At 43.0% G+C, this 12,897-nt stretch overlaps 1 protein-coding gene and 1 long non-coding RNA gene across 9 annotated transcripts in view; one reads left to right on the top strand and one right to left on the bottom strand.

Annotated features, from left to right (window-relative positions):
- Window positions 1–12,897, bottom strand: part of LOC137223571 (uncharacterized) — a 182,969-nt gene that overhangs the window by 108,623 nt on the left and 61,449 nt on the right. The window lies entirely within an intron of this gene.
- Window positions 1–12,897, top strand: part of CC2D2A (coiled-coil and C2 domain containing 2A) — a 138,327-nt gene that overhangs the window by 70,295 nt on the left and 55,135 nt on the right. For all 7 annotated transcript variants that reach the window (XM_067735556.1, XM_067735551.1, XM_067735550.1 and 4 more), the window contains one exon: window positions 4,028–4,205. In XM_067735556.1, coding sequence (XP_067591657.1) covers window positions 4,028–4,205 — 178 coding nt within the window. The remainder of the gene's footprint in view (window positions 1–4,027; window positions 4,206–12,897) is intronic.

Here is a 12,897-nt window from a genome sequence, read left to right on the forward strand (position 1 = left end):
TACAAACACATGGAGGCAAAACAATACACTACTAAATAACCAAGAGATCACTGAAGAAATCAAAGAGGAAAACAAAAAATACATAGAAACAAGTGACAATGAAAACACAATGACCCCAAACCTATGGGATGCAGCAAAAGCAGTTCTAAGAGGGAAGTTTATAGCAATACAATCCTACCTCAAGAAACAAGAAACATCTCAAATAAACAACCTAACCTTACACCTAAAGCAATTAGAGAAAGAACAATAAAAAAAATGAAAAGTTAGCAGAAGAAAAGAAATAATAAAGATCAGATCAGAAATAAATGAAAAAGAAATGAAGGAAACAATAGTAAAGATCAATAAATCTAAAAGCTGGTTCTTTGAGAAGATAAACAAAATTGATAAACCATTATCCAGACTCATCAAGAAAAAAGGGAGAAGACTCAAATCAATAGAATTAGAAATGAAAAGAAGTGACAACTGACACTGCAGAAATACATAGGATCATGAGAGATTACTACAAGCAACTATATGCCAATAAAATGGACAACCTGGAAGAAATGGACAAATTCTTAGAAAAGCACAACTTTCTGAGACTGAACCAGGAAGAAACAGAAAATATAAACAGACCAATCACAAGCAATAGAATTGAGACTGTGATTAAAAATCTTCCAACAAACAAAAGCCCAGGACAAGATGGGTTCGCAGGTGAATTTTATCAAACATTTAGAGAAGAGCAAACACCTATCCTTCTCAAACTCTTCCAAAATATAGCAGTGGGAGGAACACTCACAAACTCATTCTACGAGGCCATTATCACCCTGATACCAAAACCAGACAAAGATGCCACAAAGAAAGAAAACTACAGGCCATTATCACTGATGAACATAGATGCAAAAATCCTCAACAAAATACTAGCAAACAGAATCCAACAGCACATTAAAAGGATCATACACCATGATCAAGTGGGGTTTATGCCAGCGATGCAAGGATTCTTCAATATACACAAATCAATCAATGTGATAAACCATATTAACAAATTGAAGGAGTAAAACCATATGATCACCTCAATAGATGCAGAAAAAGCTTTTGACAAAATTCAACATGTATTTATAATAAAAACTCTCCAGAAAGTAGGCATAGAGGGAACTTACCTCAACATAATAAAGGCCATATATGACAAACCCACAGGCAACATCGTTCTCAAAGGTGACAAAATGAAACCATTTCCACTATGATCAGGAACAAGACAAGGTTGCCCACTCTCACCACTATTATTCAACATAGTTTTGGAAGTTTTAGCCACAGCAATCAGACAAGAAATAGAAATAAAAGGAATCCAAATCGGAAAAGAAGAAGTAAAGCTGTCACTGTTTGCAGAAGATGACTTGATACCATACATAGAGAATCCTAAAGAGGCTACCAGAAAACTACTAGAGCTAATCAATGAATTTGGTAAAGTTGCAGGATACAACATTAATGCACAGAAATCTCTTGCATTCCTATACACTAATGGTGAAAAATCTGAAAGAGAAATTAAGGAAACACTCCCATTTACCACTGCAACAAAAAGAATAAACTACCCAGGAATAAATCTAGCTAAGGAGACAAAAGACCAGTATGCAGAAAACTATAAGACACTGTTGAAAGAAATTAAAGATGATACAAATAGATGGAGAGATATACCACTCTCTTTCTTGGATTGGAAGAATCAACATTGTGAAGATGACTATGCACCCAAAGCAGTCTACCAATTCAATGCAATCCCTATGAAACTACCAATGGCATTTTTCACAGAACTAGAACAAAAAATTTCACAATTTGTATGGAAACACAAAAGACCCCGAACAGCCAAAGCAATCTTGAGAAAGAAAAATGGAGCTGCAGGAATCAGGCTCCTGGACTTCGGACTATACTACAGAGCTACATTAATCAAGACAATATGTTACTGGCACAAAAACAGAAATATTGATCAATGGAACAGTATAGAAAGCCCAGGGATAAACCCATGCACATATGGTCACCTTATTTTTGATAAAAGAGACAAGAATGTACAATGGAGAAAAGACAGTGTCTTCAGTAAGTGGTGCTGGGAAAATTGAACAGCTACATGTAAAAGAATGAAATTAGAACACTCCCTAACACCATACACAAAAATAAACTCAAAATGGATTAAAGACCTAAATGTAAGGCCAGACACTATAACACTCTTAGAGGAAAACATAGGCAGGACACTCTATGACATAAATCACAGCAAGATCCTTTTTGACCCACCTCCTAGGGAAATGGAAATTAAAACAAAAATAAACAAATGGGACCTAATGAAACTTAAAACTTTTGCACAGCAAAGGAAACCATAAGCAAGATGAAAAGACAACCCTCAGAATGGGAGAAAATATTTGCAAATGAAGCAACTGACAAAGGAGTAATCTCCAAAATTTACAAGAAGCTCATGCAGCTCAATACCAAAAAAACAAACAACCCAATCCAAAAATGGGCAGAAGATCTAGATAGATATTTCTCCAAAGAATATATATAGATTGCCAACAAACACATGAAAGAATGCTCAACATCACTAATCTTTGGAGAAATGCAAATCAAAACTACAATGAGGTATCACTTCACACCAGTCAGAATGGCCATCATCAAAAAATCTACAAACAATAAATGCTGGAGAGATTGTGGAGAAAAGGGAACCCTCTTTCACTGTTGGTGGGAATGTAAATCAATACAGCCACTATGGATAACAGTATGGAGGTTCCTTAAAAAACTACAAATAGAACTACCATATGACCCAGCAATCCCACTACTGGGCATATCCCCTGAGAAAGCCATAATTCAAAAAGAGACGTGCCGCAATGTTCATTGCAGCAATATTTACACCAGGACATGGAAGCAATGTAAGTGTCCATCGACAGATGAATGGATAAAGAAGATGTGGCACATATATACAATGTAATATTACTCAGCCATAAAAAGAAATGAAATTGACTTATTGAGGTGGATGGACCTAGAGTGTGTCATACAGAGTCAAGTAAGTCAGAAAGAGAAAAACAAATACCGTATGCTAACACATATATATGGAATCAAAAAAACAAAAAAAAAATGGTTCTGAAGAAACTAGAGGCAGGACAGGAATAAAGACACAGATGTAGAGAATGGACTTGAGGATACGGGGAGGGGGGAGGGTAAGCTGGGATGAAGTGAGAGAGTGGCATGGACTTATATACACTACCAAATGTAAAATAGATAGCTAGTGGGAAGGAGCTGCATTGCACAAGGAGATCAGGTCGGTGCTTTGTGACCACCTAGAGGGGTGGGATAGGGAGGGTGAGAGGGAGATGCAAGAGGGAGGAGATATGGGGGTATATGTATATGTATAGCTGATTCACTTTGTTATAAAGCAGAAACTAACACACCATTGTAAAGCAATTATACTCCAATATAGATGTTTAAAAAAAAAAAAAAGTGATATGCTTGCCTGGATACGTCCTATGTTCTACTGGGATTCAAATGACCTTTAACAATAAGGAACATTTCTTAATCCCCTGCAGCCAGTGAGCAGTGACTCACCATTGGAAAATGTTAAGAATAAGCTTGGATCTTGGAAAAGCAGAGTTGACCCAACTGCTACAATATGCTATTATATTTATAGGTTAAAACATCCTCCCCAAACATAAATCACTACTAGCCTTTATGGTCTGAACTGACTCCATTTAACAAATAATATAATTCTGTTTACTTTAAACTTTGGGATACAAATGTAATGGTTGTTTGAAATAATTAAGGAGACTGTAGCACAGTGATGCTTTAGCACAGTTCTAAATCCCCTGTGGCCTTTTCAGGGCCTCTTATTTCATATCACACATACTATTTATTATATTAAGCGCTGCAAGACCTATGACTGCCTTGGTTCAATGAAGGCTAAAGGGACTGAAGCTCCAGCTCCAGTGTATCTTATTCTGGTCAGTGACCATTTGTCAAACACTCCAGTTATACTTAGTAAATGAATACTGACCCACCAGTGAATGGTCTCACTCTGCAGGGTGGAGGTCTTGCGAAGGGAGGACGTCAAGAGGCGCTCGCTGTATTTAAAGGTGACCTTCAACAACAAGGAAGTGTCCAGGACCGACAGTCGGCCACTTGGGGCCGACTTCCGTGTTCACTTTGGACAGATTTTCAACTTGAAAATATTCAACTGGCCGGAGAGTTTAACACTTCAGGTACATATTTTAATTATAGTCACTGTCCCAAGAATTTTTGGTCATCACAGGTGCGAGATGGTTTTAAATCATCCATTGGCTATGCTGGTGTCCTGATAGATTCTCAAGGGGAACAGAAGGTCAGCTCTTCCTGGGCACGTCTTAAGGTCTTGGCAGAAAAGATCTGTTACCCCACTTGGCTCCTAGAAATGCTGGCAGAGTAACTGGCCACAGTGCTCAAGTGTGTGTCTCTAGACGAGGTGGGGGGATGAGGGAGGATGGGGGACGGTAGAGAGGTCTCTGGCTCATTCATTGGAGAACTTCAACGTCACGCTGTACCAAGATCCTAGCATAATATACCAGAGAAATCAACTTCTATAATCACAGGTGGTTATAATGGGGGGTTGGGGTACAGGTGCTAGGATCCCCCAAAATAAATAAAGCTCCCCACTAGCCTAAATGCCACCATTAGCAATATATTTATTTGTGTCTGTTTTAGTTTCCTAAGGCTGCCATAATGAAGCACCACAAACCTGGTGACTTAAGACAACAGCCATTTTTTCTCTCACTGTTTTGGAGGCCCTGAAGTCTGAAATCAAGGTGTCAGTGGGGCTGTGCTCCCTCCAAAATCTCTAGAGAAGAACCTTTCCTGCCTCTTCAGCTCCTGGTGACTCCAGGTGTTCCTTGGCTTGCGGTAGCATCACTCCCATCTCTGCGTCCATCTACACATGGCCTTCTCTTGTCTGTGTGTCCTTTTTGGTCTCTTAGAAGGACACTGTCGTTGGATTTAGGACCCACCCTAATCCAGTATACGCTCATCTGGATCTTTAACTAATTACACCTGGAAACACCCTATTTCCAAATAAGGTCACATTCTGTGGTTCCAGGTGGACATGAAGTTTTAGAGGACACTATTCAATCTACTACAGTGTCTTAGGCTTGCTGTTCTTATGGCGAAACCTCTCTTATGATGCTGACAGATTCTCTTTTATGATACTAATAGGCATGTTACTTAGGCTGGCAAATATGTGGCACAGGTGCCTTTGTTTGCCATCTACCACCCATGCAGAAATCACTAATCCTCATCCACCACTTGTGCAGAAATTTCTCATTCTTATCCACCACCCTTGCCAGAAATGACAATTGATCATGCCCTATTTTCCCCCACTGAGCCTGGAAATAACTTCAGAATCCTTCTCAACACTGTACTCCAGGCTGCCACTACCCACTGATTGTAATTGACATTAAGTCTGCAGATACAATTACAGCTATGTAATTATTAAAATATTTAAATACTTCTCTACTGAATAGCAAAGAGTTTCCATCCTGGACCCCCAAAATGCCACCCTGGCCACATAGACCCCACTTCCAAGACCCTCTGGACCTTCTTACAATGGACCAGTTAAAGGGTATGTCTGAACAAGGTTAATGCCTCCAGGACCCTGTTCCCTTGTACAGTAACAGCTCTTGTGATTGGTTAGCACTTGGCTGTGAGTGCCATTCAACGTTTTGAATATCAACCCCTGTCTAGACTCAGGTAGTTGAAAACCTTCTAAAACTCGTAGAGGAAGTTTGAAACAGCTAAGATAGGGGGTTATTTTGACAGTGGGAAGGAAGCACAGTAGAAATGCTCAGAATGAAGTAGGGATGCCAAGAAATGAGATGGTGACCCTGAACCGGTCAGCACTGGGCACGCAAGGTCAACCACCTGGGTTTGGGGCTTTCCAGAGACTGTGGCAATTTTGTCCTTCTCCTTTCATCCCTGATCTCGGGGTGGTGAGGGCTGAGGGTGATCCTCATGTACAAAGCACCTGGCATCATGACTCAGGCCAAATTCCTTTGCTGTGCTGATAACAGCATTGATAGCTACAAAACGGAAAAATGTTTTTCTGGAAAGTTTAGTGCTAGGCTTAGTCCAGTCACTCTTATAATTATGCAAGAACCCATCTGATTTTTAAGGAATTGTCTATGTATTTGGGAACTTAAGAAAAACAGAACGAACTTACTTTGCTGCTCAACTTAATATGGGTGAGAGGAGAAAGTAAGGAGATTTTGTTAAAGTAAAGAATGATATGAGAAAGGGGATTGAATGCGGAGGTTTGGTGAAAATGTGAGTTTTTCTTAAGTCTGAAAATTCCCTATGAATATCTGTGAGAAAATAATCTCTACATTTCTGCATGATGGGGTGATGGTGCCTGAAGGTGAGAGCAGAGAGTCACCCAGCTCTGCACTGGGAAGGGAAGCTGAGGGCACCTCCAAGTGGATGGCTGGTGGGCTTGCCTGGTACTAACAACCCTGCCCGTGGTGGCAGGTCCACGCCGACTGTGCACCCCTGCTCCCCTGGAGCCCCTGCTGAGCCTGACTGCCTACGTGGAGGGCTCCTCTTCCTCTGTCCCTTAGCAAAGTTGTATCTGAGGGGCTCTGAGATCCTGCTGACTGGATTTCATCCCATCATCTCTCCCTGTGAGAGGCACCATTATTTGAGTCACTTAACTACGAGGCACCATGGATCCAAAGACACAATCCCATTTCAGATTTGTTGAAATTAGAAAATCTGGTATTCTTTGTACCATGAGAGGCCTTTCTTAGCCAGAGATTCTCTGAAGTGCAGAGCCTGAAGGCAGTGTCTTTCTGTTTGCATGGCGAAGGGCTTTGGAACATTTAAAATCCAAATGCCTTTGGGTGGAGGGTCACACCCTGCTGGTTCTGAAGCCCCACATCTTTACTGCTTCCCACATGAACCCTCCTGCCCTGGCCCTGCACACTTGTGTGTGCTTAAGCTACAGTTTAAAGCAAGACTTAACTGCACAGGGAAAACTGTCTAAGTGAAGAATAAAACTTGATGGAGAAAGTAAATAAACACAAACTCCAAAAGCCAGCTCGATGCTTTGCTGTCACCTGCTCTTCACCATGGGAGGTTGCTGGGGGCCCTTAAGAGTCTTACCTGTCCCACATCCACAGAATAGCAAAGATTTCAGCTACGCAGAGTTTGCCCCCTTGTTTGAGATTCATCCTTGACTCCTCCCTTTCCTCCCCTGCAGCGGAAAAACTGATGTTGAGGAAGACCGAGATTCACGTGAGAAGATCAGATAGAGAGCTAGAGGGAGGCCAGGGAGAGCAGCAGACAGAACATGGCAGGTAGGAAGGACTGCGGGCCTCTGAAAGAGACCCTCCCACACTGAAGCTAGTGCGAAGGACAGGAGGGAAGGCCCTGGCATCCGGGTGTCCAGCCTGCGTCCCTGTTGGTTGGTGAGAGCTCAGACCACCTGGCCAGTCTGTGAAGCCCTCTCCCACTCTGGGCCATTCTAAATGTTCTGAATTACCATGTAGGAAAGACATCCTCCACCTTCCACTAATGTACCAAGACTTTATTTCACATATATTCTAAAACATAAAGGAAGCCTCCTATACTATCTCCTATTGACTCTCTTGAATATTAACTTGCTATGGATATTACAATCAAAGTAATTTTATAAAGTAATGTGAAAAGGGTATTCTCTAAAATATTATGAAATGAATTTTTAAATAAAAAAACAAAACTTTATCCTACAATATTAAGAATATACTTGTAAGCTATTATCTTGGCCTTAAGAGCTGAATCATGTCATCTTCTTTAAAAAATTACAAATTAAAGGAGTCTTGGGTAAGTTCTTAAACTATCCATAAAGATTTGATAACTGATCAAATTACATATCATAATGGCTCAATGGCCTAATTTTTTATAATTGAGTAGTGGTTATAGATGAAATTAATTTAGAGGATATTGTATTTTGACTGTCTAGGAATAGTACTGTGTCATTTGGAAATTTTCCATATAACTGCAAGTTTTGAATTAGGGAAGGTTCAAGGATTACTGGCAACTTCAGGAGGATAAGAAAAATCATCTTAAATGCATCTGTTTATGCCAGTGCTATCAGATTTCTTTAGAGGGTAATGTGTTTCAGAAAATGTTCCCAGATTGTCAGAACTATAATGCATCAGTTGATGACTCAACAACCAAGCCCTGAATGTTGCTTAATTGTTGAGAGCCAGCTGAGGGTCTGATGCTGAGCCAGGAGTGTAGTGGAGCATTGGAAGCCATGTGTAAAGGGAGGTATACACGGCCCTGTCTCAGGGAGCTTTAAATCCAGCTAGGAGATGCGAGAGAGACAACTACAAAGAAGCAACGCTCAGTGCAGTACGATACACAGGACTACTGAAGGGAACAGTGTTGACTGTGATGTTTGACTTCTTGCATGTTTTGAACCACAAGGCTCAGTGTTTCCTAGCCAGGCTTGAGATAGGAATGCCAGGGCAGCCCTACAAAGAAGAAGAGAAGTCCACAGGCTGGCCCAGAAAGCCAGGAGTGAGGGGATGGGGTTGGGCCTCACAGCAGAAATGGGAGGAAGGAATTAATTAGAGCAACACTGCAGCCTTGAAAGAAGGACTGACAGGACTTGATGATGGTTTGACTAGAGGGAGTAAAAAGAAAAGGAATCAAAGTTGGCCCCAAGGGAAGGGTGAGATGCGACTTCACAGGATGGGAGCTGGAATGGGACCAGAGCCCTTCCAGAAAGGTCTTGAAAAGGTCTGGCTTCTGAGGTCATTCCAAGATAAATGCTTGGTCTTTTCACAAAAAAGAAGTTTGATTTAGAAAAAAAAAAGCTTTGTGATAATGACCTTCACTTCCTTATCATTCACATCTATAATATCACCCCATATTCATCTTCTTGACTCCCCAAAACTAACAGCTGTTGTGTAATACTGCTGGGTGGCTTTGAAATATCTTAGCATTATTATTTTTTCCTTATGAAGCAATCCTGTTGAGCTTTCATATTCCTGGCATGTGGATTGAGATAGGGAACTTTTCTGTTTAACCAACTTGGCAATAACTCGAGTTTCCCTTCCCAGAGCCTCTCCTGATTTCCCTGGCTTTTCTGCAGAATTGCACTCTCCAAGTGGGAAAACCAATCCTATTTGGAGAAGTGTCCTTGATAACCCTCCTGTAGCTCACTGGGACAGGGGGAGAGAAAATAAAGATACCAAAAGGGACTCCTTCCCAGAAGCTTGGCAGGGAAAGGAAGGAGGGAACTGGATCAGGGGTCTGAAAGGGGACCATGGTTTACTTTAGGGTGTAGTTGACTGGAGCACAGTTGTCAGCTATGGGAAAAGCAGCCAGTCCAGAAAACCTTGATGACTTGGAAAATAAAAAGGAAAGTTGTAGGGGGAGTGGGTGGGAGAAGGGAAGGAAAGAGGGTGGGAGTGTTGAGGGAAGGAATGCCACAGGATACTGGGAGGGGTGGGATCAAGGCAGAATAGCATGGTCCTTTGAGTCAAGAGTGATGACACAAGGGAGGGGGTGGAAGGCTGGCCGTAAGGGGGTTCACCTCCAATGCCCACAGCCTTTTCAGTGAAGGAAGGGAGTCTGTGGGCACAAGAGTAAGGAAGGGTTGATCCAACACTGAAGGGAAATGGGGACATCAACCAAGAGACAATTAACAGACTGGATGATAACATCACCGGTGGCTGAGATTACAGGGCAGCCACTCATACCAAATCCAACGCCACCATGTGCAAAATACAAAACTGCTGTGTTTTGTTTTGCTTTGTTTTTTTTTTTTTTTTTTTTTTGTGGTACGCGGGCCTCTCACTGCTGTGGCCTCTCCCGTTGCGGAGCACAGGCTCCGGACGCGCAGGCTCAGCGGCCATGGCTCACGGGCCCAGCCGCTCCACGGCACGTGGGATCTTCCCGGACCGGGACAGGAACCCGTGTCCCCTGCCTCGGCAGGTGGACTCCCAACCACTGCGCCACCAGGGAAGCCCTGTTTTGCTTTGTTTTGTTTAGGTTTTAAAATAAGAGAAACATGACTTAAGACCATGCAGTATAGACTACTTCACGATGGATTCTTTTTTATCTAAACTTAACGCCCCTACATTTCTTTTTTTTTTTTTTTTTTTAACATCTTTATTGGAGCATAATTGCTTTACAATGGTATGTTAGTTTCAGCTTCACAACAAAATAAATCAGTTATATATATACATATGTTCCCATATCTCTTCCCGCTTGCGTCACCCTCCCTCCCACCCTCCCTATCCCACCCCTCCAGGCGGTCCCACAGCACCGAGCTGATCTCCCTGTGCTATGGGGCTGCTTCCCTCTAGCTATCTACCTTACGTTTGGTAGTGTATACATGTCCATGCCTCTTTATTGCTTTGTCACCGTTTACCCTTCCCCCTCCCCATAGCCTCAAGTCCATTCTCTAGTAAGTCTGTGTCTTTATTCCTGTTTCACCCCTAGGTTTTTCATGACATTTTTTTTTTTTCTTAAATTCCATATATATGTGTTAGCATACGGGTCTCTTGTAGACAGCAAATATATGGGTCTTGTTTTTGTATCCATTCAGCCAATCTGTGTCTTTTGGTGGGAGCATTTAGTCCATTTACATTTAAGGTAATTATCGATATGTGTGTTCCCATTCCCATTTTCTTAATTGTTTTGGGTTTGTCATTGTAGGTCTTTTCCTTCTTTTGTGTTTCTTGCCTAGAGAAGTTCCTTTAGCAGTTGTTGTAGAGCTGGTTTGGTGGTGCTGAACTCTCTCAGCTTTTGCTTGTCTGTAAAGGTTTTAATTTCTCCATCAAATCTGAATGAGATCCTTGCTGGGTAGAGTAATCTTGGTTGCAGGTTTTTCTCCTTCAACACTTTCAATATGTCCTGCCACTCCCTTCTGGCTTGCAGAGTTTCTGCTGAAAGATCAGCTGTTAACCTTATGGGGATTCCCTTGTGTGTTATTTGTTGTTTTTCCCTTGCTGCTTTTAATATGTTTTCTTTGTATTTAATTTTTGACAGTTTGATTAATATGTGTCTTGGCGTATTTCTCCTTGGATTTATCCTGTATGGGATTCTCTGTGCTTCCTGGACTTGATTAACTATTTCCTTTCCCATATTAGGGAAGTTTTCAACTATAATCTCTTCAAATATTTTCTCAGTCCCTTTCTCTTTCTCTTCTTCTTCTGGAACCCCTATAATTCGAATGTTGGTACGTTTAATGTTGTCCCAGAGGTCTCTGAGACTGTCCTCAGTTCTTTTCATTCTTTTTTCTTTATTCTGCTCTGCAGTAGTTATTTCCACTATTTTATCTTCCAGGTCACTTATCCGTTCTTCTGCCTCAGTTATTCTGCTATTGATCCCATCTAGAGTACTTTTAATTTCATTTATTGTGTTGTTCATCATTGCTTGTTTCATCTTTAGTTCTTCTAGGTCCTTGTTAACTGATTCTTGCATTTTGTCCATTCTATTGTCCATTCTATCTCCAAGATTTTGGATCAACCTTACTATCATTATTTTAAATTCTTTTTCAGGTAGACTGCCTATTTCCTCTTCATTTGTTAGGTCTGATGGGTTTTTATCTTGCTCCTTCATCTGCGGTGTGTTTTTCTGTCTTTTCATTTTGCTTATCTTACTGTGTTTGGGGTCTCCTTTTTTGCAGGCTGAAGGTTCGTAGTTCCTGTTGTTTTTTGTGTCTGTCCCCAGTGGCTAAGGTTGGTTCAGTGGGTTGTGTAGGCTTCCTGGTGGAGGGTACTAGTGCCTGTGTTCTGGTGGATGAGGCTAGATCTTGTCTTTCTGGTGGGCAGGTCCACGTCTGGTGGTGTGTTTTGGGGTGTCTGTAGACTTATTATGATTTTGGGCCGCCTCTCTGCTAATGGGTGGGGTTGTGTTCCTGTCTTGCTAGTTGTTTGGCATAGGATGTCCAGCACTGTAGCTTGCTGGTCGTTGAGTGAAGCTGGGTGCTGGCGTTGAGATGGAGATCTCTCGGAAATTTTTGCTGTTTGATATTATGTGCAGCTGGGAGGTCTCTTGTGGATCAGTGTCCTGAAGTTGGCTCTCCCACCTCAGAGGCACAGCACTGACTCCTGGCTGCAGCACCAAGAGCCTTTCATCCACAGGGCTCCTTAATTTGGGATGATTGGTTGTCTATTCAGGTATTCCACAGATGCAGGGTACATCAAGTTGATTGTGGAGCTTTAATCCGCTGCTTCTGATGCTGCTGGGAGAGATTTCCCTTTCTCTTCTTTGTTCTCACAGCTCCCAGGGGCTCAGCTTTGGATTTAGCTCCGCCTGTGCGTGTAGGTCGCCGGAGGGCGTCTGTTCTTTGCTCAGACAGGACGGGGTTAAAGGAGCCGCTGATTCGGAGGCTCTGGGTCACTCAGGCCCGGGGGTAGGGAGGGGCACGGAGTGTGGGGCGGGCCTGCGGCGGCAGAGGCCGGCGAGAAGTTGCAGCCTGAGGCGCGCCTGTGCGTTCTCCCGGGGGAGTTGTCCCTGGATCCCGGGACCCTGGCAGTGGCGGGCTGCACAGGCTCCCCGGAAGGGCGTGTGGCTAGTGACCTGTGTTCGCACACAGGCCTCCCGGTGGCGGCAGCAGCGGCCCTAGCGTCTCATGTCTGTCTCTGGGCTCCGCACTTTTAGCTGCGGCTCGCGCCCGTCCCTGGAGCTCTCTCAAGCAGCGTTCTTAATCCCCTCTCCTCGTGCACCAGGAAACAAAGAGGGACGTAAAAGTCTCTTGCCTCTTCGGCAGTTCCAGACTTCTCCCCGGACTCTCTCCCGGCCAGCCGCGGTGCACTAACGCCCTGCAGGCTGTGTTCACGCCGCCAACCTCAGTCCTCTCCCAGCGCTCCGACAACAGCCGGAGCCTCAGCTCCCAGTCCCGCCCGCCCCAGCGGGCGAGCAGACAAGCCT

Source organism: Pseudorca crassidens, chromosome 4 (assembly GCF_039906515.1).
Source record: "Pseudorca crassidens isolate mPseCra1 chromosome 4, mPseCra1.hap1, whole genome shotgun sequence".
Taxonomy (NCBI): Eukaryota; Metazoa; Chordata; class Mammalia; order Artiodactyla; family Delphinidae; genus Pseudorca; species Pseudorca crassidens.